Here is an 18,310-nt window from a genome sequence, read left to right on the forward strand (position 1 = left end):
TAATAGAGCCATATAGAAATGGATGTGTCAATTTTTTCTGGATAACAAAAAAAATTGTTGTATATTTCTCTAGCATTTAAAACCTAGCTCTTTTCTTCTCGGTCTGACAAGAATCCTTCACTCAGCAGTGGGACAGTTACAGAACAGGCTAATGATGATAATACGATAGGTAAATGTTCAGAGTTAACAAGTGAACCAAGCCAAAACGAGTGAACGGGCTCTCCACCATAAAAAGTTCCCCAAAGAGAGATAATCAGAGAACTTGGGAGCCGTCGACTGCAAATATCAGAGCAAAAAGCCCTTTACTCATTTCTCTAAAATTAAATCAGCTGGAACCACTCGACCTAAAGTCCTAAACCACAACAAAATCTATAAAAAGCTATCTCATTTTCCTTAAAATCATCATAACTTGAATAATAAAGTGTTTTTTTTTTATCAAGTTTATTATCTCAAAGACTGAAGATTATCCATAGACAAGTAAGAAAGAGAGAATTTATGGGCAACCCTGTTAAACACTACCTAACGTCAAAGTCATTTGATAAACGTGTCAAAGTCAAAGTCATTTGGACCTGCATTGTGTTGTATTGATTATTGATTTGTTATGAATGTACTAATTAATTGTATTTATAAATATGGAAATCGGTTTAATCAATAACAAAATGCAGAGATGTGTGTAATATATCGGCTAAAAATAAAAGCAATGTGCATATTTCACTAAAAACATTTAAAAAACAATTCAACACCGAACATGTCGCTACCTACAATAAATTATAGTGTACCTCCGCCACGGTTGGACATGCCACCGCCAGTGGCACCAGTTCCAATAACAACGACGATGCCGCCGCCGATGTATGGCCCTCCGCCGACGTTCATGCCGCCGCCTGTGCCATATGTGGACAAGCTCACGCAGCCGGCGCCATCTCCTTCACCTTCAACTGCTTACGCCCCTGTGACAACTTATACTCCAATTAATGTGCCCCCACCTACTGCGGTCTATCCCATGATGCCGATAGATGTGCATTCACCGCCGCCACCCTACTATGCACCACCATACGATTATTCTGGATACAACTACAGTCAAACAAGACAAACACCATCATCTTCTAAAGACTGGCCAGACTCTCACTCCTCCAGCATGAGCTCTGGAAAACCTAAACCATCAGGATCTTATTCTGAGAAGGATGAAAGATCCCGAAGAGATTCTCATGATAGACTTTCTCGCAGTTCTTCATCCAGGAGGCGCTCTCCTGGCCACGATAGACACTATGATCGTGAACGTGATAGAGAACGAGAAATGAGACACCGTAGTGAGCGAAGATACAGTCGCAGTCCTAGTCGTCATAGTCATACCAGCTCAAGCAGTCATCGTAATCATCGCAGTCCTTCTTACTCTAGTCACAGGGAACGAGAAAAGTCTTACAGACAAAGATTTGATGAAAGGCGAGAGTATGAGCGAAAAAGATGTGAATATGAAAGGCGGCACAGTCCATCTCGTAGCAGAGACTACAGGAGTCATAGTAGAGCTCATGAACAAAGAAAACTTAGATCACCAAGTAGGCAAAGTTGTAGATCACCAAGCCGAGAATCTCGAATGCGTAGCCGCACCCGTGAAATGTCTCATGTATCACAACGAAGTATGAGACAAGAACCTAAACCATTATCAGATCGAGAAAAAATTTTGGAAGAATACAGGTTTGTAGTTTGGTCCATTCTTGTTAATTTTGCATGAATTTTTAAGCTTAAATCCATTTCATTCTTGTGTCTTTTACTAACCAACTCATTACTAAAACACAGATTAATTTAATATTTTCACTTTTATCTTATAGGAAGAACTACTGCAAGACTTCTGAAGATTTCATAGAGAAAATGGAACAATGGTCTAAAGAACACCAGTCAGATGAAGATGAGGTAAATATTGATAACAAAATATATAAGTTATTAAGCAACAACAAGCTTATACCATAAAAAACTCACAATAACAATTTTAATATCATCAATGGCAAATCATCATAAATATTCTTAATCAGCACTGCTCAATTTTTTCAATAATCTATTGGCATGTAATGTATGCCTAAACAATTAATTAATGAATTTTAAGGTTGCACATGCAAAATTCTGTATTGAGCATATGCAAAAGTAGTGGATTTTACTTATAATATTTTTGTATCTTACACTATTCAATGGACAACATACTGTATTTTTGGAATAAAATTATGCCTTAATATTGTGGATTTAGCGTCTCTTTTGTCTTTTAGTTATTTTTGTTATCCCCTATTTTATGTTTTAGTATTTACATAGAAACTGTGAATTTATAAAACTATTGCAGATATCAAAGATGTGGTTTAGAAGTTCTCCTGCAGAGTTATACTATAAGGCAGTGGAGGATGGTTCTGGAGTCCAGCAAACTGCTAAGTTGGAGAAGATCTGTGAAACATTCTACCAGCAGCTGATTGAAAGGGGGCGGAATGCTAGACCTGAAGTGGATGAACTGCCACCACTGAGACCTTCTAAAGTTGCTATGTGCAAACATAAATGTGAGTTTCTTACTTGTTTCATTTCATCTTATCTACAACTTAAGAAATACATGAAAAAGTTGATAGAATAATTAAATATACTAATTCTTATTGCTATAAGACTGCTGTAAGGTGGAATACCAAACTAGTTATTAATCAGTTTGACAGGAAATTATTTATTTATTAGTAAAACATGCATAATTTTACAGCTTAAGCCAATACATTATACGGTTAAAGGGAATCCCCAATTTCTTGTAAATGCATATGTATTCTGCAACTATAACTAACCACTGCAATTTACTTTTAGCTGAAGATGGAAGTTCTTCATCAGAGAGTGAAGATGAATGTTTGGATGAAGATGGTCTCCAAGGCTACACGGACAGGATCATGCTGGAGCTGCAAAGGAAACAGAGTCACCCTAGGAGACTACATCCTGAGATGTGGTGAGTAGCATAAATATTTTGACAGTTTCATAATAAAATGTGAAGATGTTGCTAGTTATATGTAGTTGTTTAGCCAGCGTCATATCTACCAATGTGTATAAGCAAAAAATACAATTTACGTAATTCTTTAATTCGGTAAGTCTCCGTCTCGTCTGTGGTCCCACAAACCTCAAAGAGGGAGACTCAACCCACAACCTCAAAGAGCGTGAAAACTCATTGGGTAATGTTTTTAAAAAAATATATGGGGGTCCGTAGTTGTACTAGCACATTACTCAAGGTACCAATTTCTTATACGAATATCTTTTATTCGCACATGCTGTGTTTGATTTGAGCACTATAATAGTTTTAGCATCCAGTGCAGGGTCCTCTCACTGTAATAAAGATGACAATTGAATCGGCTTATTTAGTTATCAAGCGAACATTGACCTCTTCCAGACAGCGTCAACCATATTGTTCCTACATTGTGCCTACATAACTCTCATCCATACTACAACTATTGTATGTACATCTATAATGATCATCTTCATATACGACTTTGAAAATAAAGAGACACTTTTCGATTTAAAAAAAGGAGGTTCTCCATTTGACCTGTATGTATGTATATTTGTGCGCGATTATATCGCGTTGGGCTGAAACGATTTTAATGCGGTTTTCATCATAGTATTTTTCAAATTTAGGTATGTAATATACCGACTTGAAAAAATTGAGGTATGCATTTTAACAACTTTAAAAAGTTATTTGTTTATTCTACAGGTTCAATAATACTGGTGAAATGAATGGTGGTCCGCTGTGCCGCTGTAGTGCGCGTGCTCGGCGTTACGGTATGCGACATGGCGTCTATGCCAGTGAGGAGGCTTTCCCCAAGTGTATACCGACGCAGAGCAACAATGACAAGCTGTACCATTACAGGTCAGTAGTATTTATGTACTTAAAGGGCATCAAACTTAGAATGTTAATGATTCTTAGCTTCCCTGAATGATATAGGTAATGGAATCAATTATAATTAAAAAAGTAGTTGTTTATCTGACTGCCTCGTTGGTCCAGCAGTTGCAAGTGTGACTGCCGAACAACCCCGGTCTCGGGTTCAATTCCCTGGTCAGGCAAAATTATTACTGGGCTTTATTCAGATTTTCGAAAATTTCTCAGTATTAGCACGGAGTCTGGAATTGTGCCCGGTATATGGCAATTGGCTCACCCCCTATTACATGGGACTTATAACTCAAATGGTAAATATAGGTGTACATTGTACAATGGTATTACGTGCCGTAATGTGCACCTCTGCTTACCCCTTCGGGGATAAAAGGCGTGACGTTGCATATAATATAACTAATTTAGGAAATTAATATCAGTGTTGCATTGAATGAGAATAAAAGTCTTAACTCTAATGCATGTTAAAATAAGACATGTTTCTAAAGCATTACATGTTTTTATTTTCCAGGATAACAGTTTCACCACCGACAAACTTCTTGATAAAATCTCCAACTATAATAGCTCATGATGAGCACGAGTTCTTATTCTCTGGGTTTTCGATGTTCTCTCACTATAAACTGGCAAAGTTACCTACTTGCAAAGTAATAAGGTTCAATATCGAGTACACTATCTTGTATGTGGAGGAACCAGCGCCACAGAACTTTACTGTCAAGGAATTGGACCTGTTTGGTAAAACTTTTTGATAGTATACCTTTTATAACAGTTTTGGAAGAGTTCATTTTTATATTTTAAATTCATAGTAGTTATGTTATTACTACGTCGTTTGTCGAGTAGTAGAAATTTCGACTGCCGAGTTAGGGATCTCGGATTCGATTACCAGGTCTGACATGTAATGGGGTTACATGGGAATCATAATAAAACTGGTGAAAAAGAGATCTTATATAATGATTGTTCGCTGTATAATTGTATATCATTGTATAATCATCGTATAATTATTTGCACCTCTACTTGCACTTCGGAGACTGGATTTTCACATGATACTAAGAAGAAACTTAAGGTGAGTCAACAATATTACTATTAACTATAAAATATTATTTTTGCAGAGGAGTTTCTATTCTACGAGCTGTTGGAGTTAGTTGACTTGGACTTGGGTAAAGGCACCGATACCACTTGCTCACAGTTTCATTTCATGCCGCGATTCGTACGATATTTACCAGAGGGTGGATGTGAGGTATTCAATTATTTTTTAATTAATATTTAGTAGTATTTGCACCTGTTTTATATCTTAGCATGTGAACTTGTATATTTGTAAACTCACCCACGACATAGGAAAACATCCTAGTGTGGGACCTAATTTAAAAAGAAGATCTTTTTTCAAACATTATGGTTTGATTCATTCTCTAAAATTTTTATTTTATTTTCTGGCTAAAATCTTTGAAGTTGCCTTTGGTTTAATAATTTGTATGATATACTAAAAACCGCTACCGATTTATTTTGACGAATCATTTGCGATGTAATACAAGTTTTATTAAATTCCAGGTTTTATCAATGTGTGAAGTGCTGAAGTATTTGATTGACGAGAGTGGTTTACTGATAGCACCAGACACATTGGAGGAGGTGCATAGAATGGACCATTATACTTGGCAAAAGTTTGTGGACAGAATCAAAGGTAACGGAATACTGAATCTTTATTAAACAAATAAAATAACATGATACCTATAGAAATGCGGCCAAAGAGGAGAGTTTTCACCTTATCTGTATTTGAGCCTTAAAAGCATTTTCTCTTTATCATCGTAATATTACATCTCTCTTATTGTAAATACAACTTTATGCCTATTGCTATAAAGTTAAAATTCAATTGACAACATACTTCTCTTCTTACTTATGGCAAATTACACCTTATGTTATACATATAATAATAAGCTACTAGTGGCCGCCTAGGGGTCGAAATTCGACCATATACGATTTAATTTACAATACCACTTTCCATACGTTCAAGGATAATTTTTATTTAACAAATTGCTATTAGTTTTGTGAAATTCAAATTAATGTATTCCGGCGGATCATGAATAACCAAACCTCCTTCAATGAGAAACCTCTTTTCATATGAGACGTGAGAATATCATCGCAATGTCTGTCAACTACGATGACGTTTTGTCAAATACGATGCTATGCATGGTAGTGTGTGTAATGTTTTATTTATTGATTAAATATACTTTATAAGCATTATTTTTGAAAATTATTAGCATTTTTCACTTCTCCTACACATAAACTATAAGTGTACCAAATTTTATGCTCCTACGTCCGCGCAATTTTCGTAAAAAGGTTCCGAAAGTTTTTGCATCACGTATTAATATATAGATAACTTTGTTTATTCCAGGTATGATAGTGACATACCCGGGCAAGAAGCCGTGTTCAGTCCGCGTGGATCAGATAGACCGGAGTCCACCGACCACGTCTGATGACTCGTCAAATAAGCCTTACTACCCGGAGATAGTACATTTTGGTATACGACCACCACAACTCAGTTATGCCGGGAACCCAGAGTAAGTTAACTAAATGAGAATACGATAACTATATCGTACATACTAATATGGCTTGTGTAAAAAACTGACTAAATACTAAAAAAAGGGCTTGGTAAGACTTTGTTTTACTTTTAACTTGAACGAAACTAGACCGGGTTCGACGCTCTGTACCATTAGTGCGAGTTTGTTTTACGTTTAACGAAATCGCAACGAGAGTGCGTTCGGCACTGATTGGCCGGCTCAAATGTACCAACCAATCACAGCGCCGAACCCTCTTAATCGATTTAAATCTCGATGACTAAACTGGTGCACGTTATTATATAAAAAATACAATTAATTAATATTATTATTTATATACATTTTTAGATACCAAAAAGCGTGGCGTTACTATGTAAAGTACAGACACTTGATTGCCAACATGGCGAAACCTTCGTTCAAGGAGCGCCAGAAGTTGGCTGCTAAGGAGGCCAAACTGCAAGAGATGAGGACCCAGAGTAAGATGAAACGCGATGTCACTGTCGCTATATCGTCTGAAGGGTTCCATACTACTGGTCTTATGTGTGATGTTGTTCAGGTCAGTTTTGGTGGATCATTTGTATCAACTTCATTAAAAAGTAATAAAATGTACAAATAAATTTATCTTTAAGATGTGTGCGTTAATGTTATGTAAAATATCAACTTGTAAACGAATAAATATTTAACCGACGAGCGTGCATGAAAATACTGATGGCTGTTGATGAAGCGAAAGTGTGTAAGATTCGTAGCAATTGGAGTTCTATTGTCTCTGCCTACCCCCATGGGAGATAGACGTGAGTTTATGTACGTATGTATGTAAACGAATAAAATGTAGTTGCATATTTCCTAGGTTGTGTGCAACATTTATGGAACAACTCATTTATTTCTATACTATTTAAGATTATTTCAAAATAATCTTATTCAAAGGCTTTTTTTTTTTAAAAAAAGCTGTGCCCTATATACTAGAATTTTCTCCTGTGTCTGTGTGTGTTTATAAACATGCTATTTTACATATTGGACACACATTGCACCCAGACCCGGAACAACAATTTGTGGGTCACATAAAGTGTTGCTCCATGTGGGAGTCGAATCCGGTTTGAACAAACAATCATTAAAAAAAACAAAAATACTCAGCATATTTTGTAAATTCTGAACACTCATTATCTATTTTCAGCACGCAATGTTGATCCCGGTACTAGTAAGACATCTACGCTTCCACAAATCCTTGGACAGTCTCGAGAATAAGATTGGCTACGTGTTCAAACAAAGGGCGCTATTACAAACAGCCCTAACTCATCCATCGTACAGGGAGAACTTTGGAACCAACCCTGATCATGCGAGGAACAGTTTGACCAACTGTGGTATACGGCAACCTGAGTATGGGGATAGAAGGATACATTATACTAGGAAGAAAGGTTTGTTGTGTTTTGTTGATGTAAAAAAAGGTTGTTAAGATAAAAGTAGCGTTAAATTGGGTTCAGCCATTTCAGAGATTACCCAGAACAAACAGACACACATACGATTCATGTACCGCGATCCCATGTATGATCCGCGTATATGAATCGTATGACATTCAAATGCATATAGTAAAAAGTGGGTTATTACAATAGCTCAAGTGTACACTTTAATTTAGTTTATTAGTTTAGTTAGCTATTATCAACTATCTACCAATAAAAGTCCACGTGGAATGACTTTGACTCCTATTCCATCTTCAGTAGATTAACCGAGAACAAACAGACACTATTTGTGCTAGCAGTAGCTAACTCTAGTGACATTTTCAGAATTAATAAAATAATTTGACTTAAAATCTCATTAAAAATTATCTTTTGTGTGTTATTCTACTTACAAACACTAGTGACATGAACTAAATTATAAACCCATCTCCTTTCCCCAGGTATCGTGACCCTAATAAACATAATGTCTCGGTTCGGCAAGCACAGCGAAACGGAATCCGATATAAAGCACAATGAACGACTGGAGTTCCTGGGTGACGCGGTAGTGGAGTTCCTGTCCTCCATACATTTGTTCCGCATGTTCCCCGGCCTGGCTGAAGGAGGACTCGCCACCTACAGAGCTTCTATTGTACAGAACCAGCATTTAGCGCAATTGGCTAAGGTACGTTTTTTTTATAGTATAAACCGGTAAATGAGCATACCGATCACCTGATGGTAAGCAATTGGCGCCGCCTATGGACATCTGAAACACTAGAGGCGTTACAAATGAGTTGTCAACCTTTGGGGGGGGGGGATTGGAATTTGAGGATTGTTGGGGATTAGGGCGATTGGGGAGAGGGGTAACACACGACAAAATACAACGCAAGCGATGTTTTACGTCGTTTGAGGCCGTGGTATTACTTCGGTTGAGCCGAACCATGGCTTTCCCACACTTAAGGCTTGGACAAACATAAATTATTATATTAAATAAATAGACCAAGAATACCTTACCTTACATTTTTTCATTATAAAACACGATGGGACTATAATTTATTATTAACTAAATATTTTTGTGTAACAGAACATAGAGCTGGAACAGTACATGCTATACGCTCACGGCTCGGACTTATGTCGCGAGGTGGTCATGCGACACGCCATGGCAAACTGCTTCGAGGCTCTCATGGGGGCACTCTTCTTAGATGCTGGGATTGATGTAAGTACACGAATATTATTTATATAATATATCACATTACATTTTAAGCCCCATAAAATAATGTTTAATTGATATGTAAGCATTTCATGTCTTAGGTAAGGTTCAGGGTTAAGGTAAAGTGTTTTTAAGTATTTTTTTGGCTTTCCGGAAATGTTACATAAAATACAAAACACATATGAAAACAAGCATATTTAACATGTTGTCTTTTGCTCAACTATAAAACTAAAATGAAAAGTAATGTTGTCGTGATGCTGTGCCAAAAAGGACAATGGTAAAATCATAACTGAATTTATTGTAGCGTCTAAAAGTGATTTATATACGAAGGCAGTTCTATTATTTTTACTATTCAAACAATTATTTACATTTACATAGTATAATTTAATAAACATATACATTTGCATTTTCATTTTCCCCATTCCTGAAAAAATATTTATCTAAATTTTTTGGTGAAATTTCTCTACACTTCGATCCTCACATCCATTCTAACATATCAATTTTATCGCTACAGGTAGCAGATCGTGTATTCGCCCTAGCGCTCTGGCACAACCAGCCCGACCTGCTGGACGTGTGGACCAAGGACAGGGCACACCCGCTGCAGGAACAGGAGCCGCTCGGTGACCGCAAATATATCAAGGACTTCGAGTTCCTACAGCGACTTGTTAATTTCGAGAATTCTATCGGTAAGTCAGCGTTTAATAAATGTCATAACGTTGTGCGGTGAAACAGAAGTTATTTTTTACAAATTAAAACGATTTAGAAAATATATTTTACATTGTATGGTTTCACGAAACCTACAAACTTGTAACGTCATGCCTTTTATCTCCGAAGGGGTAGCCCGTCGCAGAGGTGACACATGGGGCCAATGAGTTACATTGCCTATTGAAATTTAGGATGTAAATACATAATCCAAAACGATTACAAAGAAACTTTTCGTGTTAGTTCTTGAACGATGTTATTTTCACAATACTTTATAGATTTGTACTGATTTTCATCGATTATTTGAGCATTTCTGGACGAATTTGCATGATTATTTTTTGTTCGGTAGGGTATACTTTAAAATTAGTAACGTGGTCAGAATCAGATAATGAGATCCTAGGGAATCGGGGCTTCCATAGGGCCCTGTGGTATTTGCTGCCTCTTGCTACATGGTGTATACGGCACTGTTTCTGCAGTTTTTAATAATGTCTATCATGTAAATCTTTGTTCACAGGCGTCCAATTCAAGCACATCCGTTTACTAGCGCGTGCATTCACGGACCGGTCCGTGGGGTTCACGCATCTAACGCTCGGCTCCAACCAACGGCTCGAGTTCCTCGGCGACACCGTGCTGCAGCTGGTAGTCTCCGATAGACTGTACCGACACTTCCCTGATCATCATGAAGGACATCTGTCTGTAAGTTGTGATTATAAATGTTGATTAATGATTAATGTTGAATTTTAGACCTTGTGTGTATAAGGATATGATTGTGTTTGGAAAGTTGGGGGTTTGGATCAGAAATGTGGACTGTATTTTATAATTTGTCATGAGTGTTGCATTTCAAACTATGACTATTATTTAGGAATTGTTTCATTGGATGAGTTGTCGAGCTCAATTGTCGAAACATGGTTCCGAAGCCATAATATTGGCCATGTTCCTAATAATTAACTTGTGGTAGTGTACTATAAATAAACCAAGTTTATTTTGCTATGATATAGTAGTATTAACTTTTCATCTTTAATCTATAATACCTCCTACATTAACATCAATACCTAATTAAAATTTTCACTCTCTCAGTTGCTCCGTTCATCTCTGGTGAACAACCGCACCCAGTCGATGGTGTGCGACGACCTGGACATGTCCTCGTACGCGATATACAACAACCCCAAAGCTAAGCCCACCACCAAGAAGCACAAGGCTGATTTACTTGAAGCTTTCCTCGGAGCTCTTTATATTGATAAGGTAAGTTTATGTACAGATATTAAAGACAGGAAGAAATTCAGTAATAGTTTTATGTCATCTTTTTTATTCCTATGGTAATAGTAGCCGGCTTACCGGGCTCTGGCGTGTAAAGCCGGAGAAAGAACGGGATGGTTTTTAGTCAGTAAGGGTCTAACACTCCCTCTTGACACTCACACGCCTCGCCCAGGGCGGGAGAAGTCATTGCATGATTTGCCCCCAAGAAAAAATACAAAAGTAATTCAATAGTGGGAACTCCCTTAGTCGTTACTCTTTATAATGCACTGTATGACTCGTCGTAAGTTTTTTATGCCGTTTAAAGGAAAACATGTTATATCTCATTTATTTTTTCATTGTATTTGATTTGCAGAAATGCCGAATAATTTGAACTTTCGTCCTTATCGTTTAATGTTTTGTAAATTATGAAATTCTTCCAGCTCTAATTGTTCCCCTACCTAGCTCCCTTATTTCTCTCACTTTTACTCCATTACTCAAACTTTCAATATAAATATTTCAGAACCTAGACTACTGCCAAGCGTTCTGCAACGCGTGCTTGTTCCCGCGCCTGCAAGAGTTCATCATGAACCAGGATTGGAACGACCCCAAGTCCAAACTCCAGCAGTGTTGTCTCACTCTGCGGTCTATGGAGGGCGGCGAGCCTGACATCCCTGTGTACAAGTAAGAGCTATAATTAATATTAATTAATTTTACTGTCGTTGTTGATACTTTTGTCAAAACTCCTACTCTTCCCGCGATTGTCGAAGTGCCGACTATGAAGCAATGCATTTGTCAGGGATCGGGACATGACGCTCTCTGACAACCCTGAACCTTTTAAATTGTAATATCCAACTCGCCTACCAAGCGTGGAGATTATGCCTAAACTTGTAAATGTTAAGTCGCCTGCCATGTTCAAATCTAAAACTAATTATACCTTTTCATAATTAGGTTGTTCTGATAATGATTTAAGTAGTTCTAGCAAGTCAACCTCTAATATTAATATTTACAGGGTGATCGAGTGCTTAGGTCCAACGAATACGCGCGTCTATACAGTGGGCGTTTACTTCAGAGGACAGAGGTTAGCCGCGGCTAGAGGACACTCCATACAAGAGGCGGAGATGAATGCCGCTGAAAAGGCACTTAGCTGTGCTCATGGTATGTATAATAGAAACTCCGAAAAAAAGGCATTAATCAAAAGTCTTGCATTTTATAAATCTAATAAATTAAACCTTTTTAAATAACAAAAATAAAAGTACTCGTCAATTAATGAGGGAAAATAGCTGTAAGCAGTTTTTAGGACTTATGGACGCGTCGTTACACTAAAAGTTGTATCTCGCCCTATAAAAAATCCAAGGTTCTATAAACAAATCAAAATAGTAATTAATATCGTCCTTTGTTTTAATTCGCTTCAAATTAATTTTTTCATGAAAAATAGTGACAAAATTTAACTTTATAAAAGTAGGACATTATTTATATACATATCATAATACAATATTTCCTTCTACAGAACTATTCCCACAACTAGACCACCAGAAGAGAGTCATAGCAAAGAGTCTACGCAAGAAGAAGAAGCGTGCAAACGGCAACAATAGCCCACAGGACGGGGCAGCGGTGAACAACCCGAAATTCGACGATAAAGTACCAAAAGCCTACAGACTCGACACTCAGTACGAAAGCTCAGAAGAAAGTAACCCAGCTATGTCTGAAGAAGAAATTATGCCAGCAGACAAGTCTAATGAAGATTCTGGCCTTGACAGTGACTCCTCATTTCCCCAAGATAAACTGGATCAGGTCCAAGTAAGCAGTCTACTAAGCGACATGCAGAAGATTAAAGAAGATTTAATCAGACGCAACGAGTATGAAAAGTTGAAGGAAAAATGTCGACGATCTGATTCCGATGATGACTAGTGAGTTTTTTATAAGCTTTAAGTGTAGTTAGTGGCTTTTAATTTTTTATTTTGATGATTAAATTTGACACAGATTAGAATAGAAAATGAATTATCAATTTTCATGAAGAACATTGGATGTAACGATTACATTTATTGAAAGTAAACTTGTAATTATTTGTCTTACCTTAGTCCTCTTTAGTTCGTTATAATAGCTTCAATCTTAAACTTATTAATCAGTAGAAAATATGCTTCGAACCGATATAACTTTATGTAGTAGTTAGTCTATTGAAATGCAACAAATACCCACACATAGATGATAGATCAGTACCCTTAGTACGAGTTGGCTTTACGTTCAACTAAAACAAAACCAAGGCGCTCTGATTGGTCGGCGCGAACAAACCCACCAGTCGGTACCCTTAGTACAAGTTTGCTCTGATTAGTTTGTTTATTCGAGCCGGCAAATCAGTTTTCGTTCAACGTGCAGCTACAGATAGATGTTTGTTGTGTAGATGAAGCTACTCAACTTAGTTTTCATGTAAGATATGATCGTAGAGTGTAAATTATTCTTCAAGCTTACGACTAAAAAGGTTTTGTCTTTTAAAATGTGTGATATTGACATATGTATGCATGATACTGGGATTTGTATGTTCTTAAACTGATGACAATCGTGGAAGTAGTGGAAATGAAAAGAGCTTATGAATAAAGGTCTGAATATTATTCAATAAAATCCTTGACCAATGAATCATTCTTCGATTTAAATCAAAATCAGTTTTGAATCTATGTTGCTTACAGACAGACACACAAATACTCACTGAACAAGCTATTATAAACTTTGCCATTTAAGTAATAAGGCCGATTATATTTTCACACATTAGCATTTTAATATCACAAGCGTAATAGAACAGCAGAACACGTTCAATATTAATGCCCCTATATTATTTGAGAATATTATTATTTTTTAAACTCTATCTCAGAAAACAAAAGGTGTAATACCCAGCACGAACCTGGTCAACCTGGGTAAGATTTTTCGTGGGTAAGTTCAAGCATTATGTAGTTTCTCATTTAACTACTAACACAAATTATTTTCTTTGTTTCCGTTAATTTTCTTTGAAGTACAAAACACTTTTGAAACTAAATTATGACAATAACTAACTATACAAACTAAGAAAATACAAATTGCAAGAACTCATCCCTATTATAAAAAAATCTGGTAATAGTTCGTGCTAAGGATTATACTATGTTGAAAGAAGCTAATTATTTGTTCTATTCCGAGCATTTAATCAGTAGAACTTTATATCTTTAAAATGAATGTGATGGAATTTTGAGATAAGGCATGAAATGCTAGACGAAGCAGACTGGTCACTTTTGACTGTAAAGAAATGTGTAAGTAGGTTTAAGCAACTCATGTATGTGTTTTTAGATCAATAAGTTTAATTGTCTAATAGTCCGGTCAAAATAAACAATTTAACAGATAAAAGTTGTTCAGGCTTTGGGTACAACCAATACAAATAGGATACTAAAGGATTGTTGCAAGAATTTGTCAAAATGTTTAGCACACTCTGTATCAATGGCGACTTTTGTAACATACTATTTGTTACAGTGTAGTCAATAATTGCGATTTTTATTTATTTAATCTCTAGTTTTATAGCGCATTTGACCGGACTATTAGTAATTTTTCACATATTAATCAAAAATCAATTTAATTAAAGTAGTTAGGTAGGAGTATTTTACGTAAAAAGTCACCGGTTCGTACCATTTTTTTTTTTATTCTATGAAAATGGATTCCTTTTTATTTGTTGATTTTAATTAATTTCGATTACGAACAATACATTAGATTAATTATGTATTGTTTGAAAATTATAGTTTGACGGAAACCGTTGTACGACAAACTATTTATGCACGACGAGGTAAATAATATTTTAGGGGTTGGAAAATGTAAAGTTTGACTTCATAATAAGGTTAACATTCGGATCAGATTGATACCCACCCGCCGTACTGCGCGATGCAACGATATCAGACAAACTATAAATCTTTTAGGAAATAAATTTAGTATTATTTAGTTCTATGATTTACTTGTGTACATATTTTTTGGTTCTGTTGTTTCTAAATTTTAAGTAAGAGTTTGTGATTGGTATAATTGTTACCACTCGTCAACTTGTAACACAACATTTCACTTTAGATTTTTTGGTGCTTTTCGAGTAGGTATTTTGGACGTAGGGCAATATTTGTTAAGAGGCTTTTAAGTTGTATAATATGTATTTAATTTGGATTGGTACAAGTCAGCGTTGGGTAAGACTCTTATTTGGGACTTTAGTTGAATTTTCGCTCAATGTTACATAGTCTATAGTGACCTGTAGCTAATGCTCAATACTAGCAAGTGGTGTAACGAGTTGATGAGTGATGAACCCATGAAGCAAGTACAAAGAGGAGATGCCGTAATGTGATTGTGCACTGTGACACAAATAAAAAGGTGTAGATAGGTTATAAGCGCTCAGAAAGTGACTTATTAAAATGTGGACAATTGGCACGTTTTTATAGTATGGGACCGCTAGATGGAAAATAAAGGGATGTGGTTTGTAACGCCTCGCGCTCCCTGTAGTGTCACGCATTATATTACAGGGAAATGCAGTTATGACATCTCTTTGTATTTGCTTCATGGATGAACCTTAGTGATATTCAATGCATTAGAAACGTGTACCAATAAAATTCAGTCAATAATTTTCTAGAGCTTTTTAGTAACTTGTAACTATTTATATCGATACGAAATGCAATGAATTACTGTATGTCTGTCTATTGTTATAAGTTATAACAATAGGTATATACAATAAATGGTTATAACTTATAACCATTTCATGTATTTAGAATCATTTATAGCCATTTTCAGTAACCCATCTGTCGACTAATTTGGCTATTTGAAAATAACTTATCTTTTGGATATAATTCAAAAATGTATGTCAAATGCAAACGGGGCTTTTTTTGGATAGATGTAGTAGTCTTTATTAAAACGAGGTTTTTAAGCAAACATTCTTGAAAATGTGTCAAAATTTCTCTCTGTTAGCCAAATCTACCGACTGATAGATAGGTTATTAAAACTGGTCATTAGTTATAAGATCATCATGTAAATTGGGAATAAAGAATAAAAAACTGATATAAATGGTGGTATATATTTTATTTCTAACTACGTTAGTAGAGTACGAAGCAGCATAGAGTAAAAGCGATTGGTCCTTTCATTTTCTTAGCTCGTAACGTGAGCCATTGCTTCTGATTTGGAACGTACATCTCGGCTGGCATCAACTGTTCTGGTGTGTCATTTTCTGATGCTGTAGAATAAAAATGGATTTCATTTTTTTATGGTATAAGTCGGTAAACGAGCAGACGGATCCCCTGATGGTAAGCAATCGCCGCCGCCCATGGACACCCGAAACACCAGAAGCGTCACATGTGCGTTGCCGGCCTTTTGGGGGTTAGGAATCTAAGGGTTGTTGGAGAATCGAGAATTGGGAAGAGGGGTAACATCACTTGACCACCGGTAACGTCACTTGCACAACGCAAGCGTTGTTTCACGTCGATTTTCTCCGGTGGTATTACTACGGTCGAGCCGGTCCATTCGTGCCGAAGCATGGCTCTCCCACAGTTTTGAAACTGTGGTGTTTAAATTCCATCAGCTGATGATGAAACTTACCTTCTTTCCGAACTTGTTGTGCAGACTGCATGGTGGAGTCTTGCATCGATATCAGATCTCCTGGGGCATGCAGCAATAACCTGCCTACACCTTCACATCGCCTGTAATAAAATTATCGTTATTGTAAATGGAGAATAGACAATGTGTGACAATAGGTTCTGTTTTTTTCGCATTTAATATATTACTCGTAGTATAGAGGAGATAAAATAGGGGTCAACAGTTGACTAGCACATTAATTCGACTGTACGGTTGACGCGGTGGCTGAGCAACCGGCTGCCGCGTAACGTGTAGTGGATTTGATTCTCGCACAGAGTAACTCTGTGACCCACAAATTGTTGCTTTGGGTTTGGGTAACATGTTTGTAAACGCACCCACGACACAGGTCTAGTTCACATTCTAGTTAAACTCTTATTTTGTGATTTTAATTAAATAACAGGAATTTTATTTTATTTATTTTTTTATTTCTTCAGAAAATTGTAATAAGATAATTCGTATGTAAGCTTTAAAATAATTACCTTAGAACTTCGTTCTGTAGCATTTGTTTCTTCGACGCGGTCGCAAGCTGTTTGCAATCGCTCAACCAGTTTCTCACTTCGTTAAAATCATGCAACAGTTGCATTGCTGCATCTTTTCTGAAATAAAAAAGAAACCACTGTTTTATCACACTAATATTTTAAATGTGAAAGTTTATTTGTTTGTTTGGATGTTTGTCCGTCAATCACGCTGAAAATACTGAATTGATTTTTTTGAAATGGGTGAGCTGACTTGGGTGATAGGATACTTTTTTCCCCACAGGAACGCGGGCGAAGCTGCTGGCAGCAGGTAGTGCAACACAGATTTTTAAATGGTCTGATTATAGAACCATTACAAAATGGATAAATTCATAAATACTGGCTTGATCAGGAGCGCCGGCACATTTATATCGCTCTAACAAGAAGGACAATACCTAACATTTGATTTTTTTATGTTATACACAGAGAGTCCTCTTAAATTTTGAGATAGGGTTGGTACGAGTGTACGACACAGGTAGTTAAAATACTGTGTCTATTAACGAGGCATAATAATATTAAAATTACTTACGTGAACTTAACTTTAGCGACGTAGATGTGGTGCAGCCAGGACTCGCACATTATTCTCAGTATCATGTTCAAAGTCGTTATGTCTTGCGTCGCCATTATTACCGGTAACAACATTTTATCTGAAATAAAAATGCCAATTTTTATCTCCTGAAGTCTAAGTCCGATTGGTTGGTTCATTGGAGTAGACCAATCAGTACTCTTAGTAAAAGTTTGCTTTACGTTGAACGAAAACAAAAAGGGAGTGTGTTCGGCGCTCTGATTGGCCGGCGTCAATTAACCAACCAATCAGAGCGCCGAAAGTGTTCTCGCTTCGTTTCTTGTTTGTATAGAGCGCTAAACGCGATAAAGTCTCGTATCGATCTCGTTAAACGTAAAACAAATTCGCACTAAGCCCTCAGATAAAGCCTGCTTAAATAAGAATTATTATATTCTAGGATTCATGATTATAGATAATTGTTTTCTAAGCAAATGTAACCTAATGGAGCTGCCATGGGGCGGCTCTGATCACTCACCATCAGATAATCGGTCTGCTTGTATGTCACAAAAAAGTGTTGCATACTCAATTTGTCTCATGTTTCTTGCAATACTACTTACTTAAGAACTCGTGTACATAAATGGAGTGTACAGTTTGTGGTGGTCTGGTGACGAGACGCCAC

The 18,310-nt window shown here is 36.6% G+C and overlaps 2 protein-coding genes across 2 annotated transcripts in view; one reads left to right on the forward strand and one right to left on the reverse strand.

The window, feature by feature from the left end:
* Nucleotides 1–542: 542 nt before the first annotated feature.
* LOC118281872 (ribonuclease 3) lies at nucleotides 543–13,057 on the forward strand. The gene is made up of 19 exons (XM_035602639.2): nucleotides 543–1,692; nucleotides 1,827–1,908; nucleotides 2,327–2,534; nucleotides 2,821–2,956; nucleotides 3,710–3,865; nucleotides 4,395–4,615; nucleotides 4,990–5,117; nucleotides 5,426–5,555; nucleotides 6,267–6,432; nucleotides 6,778–6,985; nucleotides 7,601–7,841; nucleotides 8,321–8,541; nucleotides 8,941–9,072; nucleotides 9,581–9,752; nucleotides 10,283–10,464; nucleotides 10,846–11,010; nucleotides 11,525–11,685; nucleotides 12,014–12,159; nucleotides 12,512–13,057. The coding sequence occupies exons 1-19, from the start codon at nucleotides 749–751 to the stop codon at nucleotides 12,910–12,912; spliced, it is 4,200 nt and encodes a 1,399-aa protein (XP_035458532.2). The 5' UTR covers nucleotides 543–748; the 3' UTR covers nucleotides 12,913–13,057.
* Nucleotides 13,058–16,043: 2,986 nt separating this feature from the next.
* Nucleotides 16,044–18,310, reverse strand: part of LOC118281873 (uncharacterized) — a 13,612-nt gene continuing 11,345 nt past the window's right edge. The window contains exons 14-18 of the mRNA XM_035602640.2: nucleotides 18,249–18,310; nucleotides 17,656–17,773; nucleotides 17,091–17,207; nucleotides 16,576–16,676; nucleotides 16,044–16,213 (exon numbers count right to left, since the gene is read on the reverse strand). The exon at nucleotides 18,249–18,310 is cut by the window's right edge and continues 92 nt beyond it. Of these exons, the coding sequence (XP_035458533.2) occupies nucleotides 16,077–16,213; nucleotides 16,576–16,676; nucleotides 17,091–17,207; nucleotides 17,656–17,773; nucleotides 18,249–18,310 (535 nt within the window). The 3' untranslated portion in view covers nucleotides 16,044–16,076. The remainder of the gene's footprint in view (nucleotides 16,214–16,575; nucleotides 16,677–17,090; nucleotides 17,208–17,655; nucleotides 17,774–18,248) is intronic.

Source organism: Spodoptera frugiperda, chromosome 6, assembly GCF_023101765.2.
Source record: "Spodoptera frugiperda isolate SF20-4 chromosome 6, AGI-APGP_CSIRO_Sfru_2.0, whole genome shotgun sequence".
NCBI classification, from domain to species: Eukaryota; Metazoa; Arthropoda; class Insecta; order Lepidoptera; family Noctuidae; genus Spodoptera; species Spodoptera frugiperda.

What these genes read in the sequence shown, in the direction of transcription:
- LOC118281872 (XM_035602639.2), top strand. Translation starts at nt 749, where the DNA reads ATGTCGCTACCTACAATAAATTATAGTGTACCTCCGCCACGGTTGGAC. An exon ending in AGACTACATCCTGAGATGTG is followed by an intron (nt 2,957 to 3,709) that starts GTGAGTAGCATA and finishes TTTATTCTACAG; the next exon opens with GTTCAATAATACTGGTGAAA. An exon ending in ATTTAGCGCAATTGGCTAAG is followed by an intron (nt 8,542 to 8,940) that starts GTACGTTTTTTT and finishes TTTGTGTAACAG; the next exon opens with AACATAGAGCTGGAACAGTA.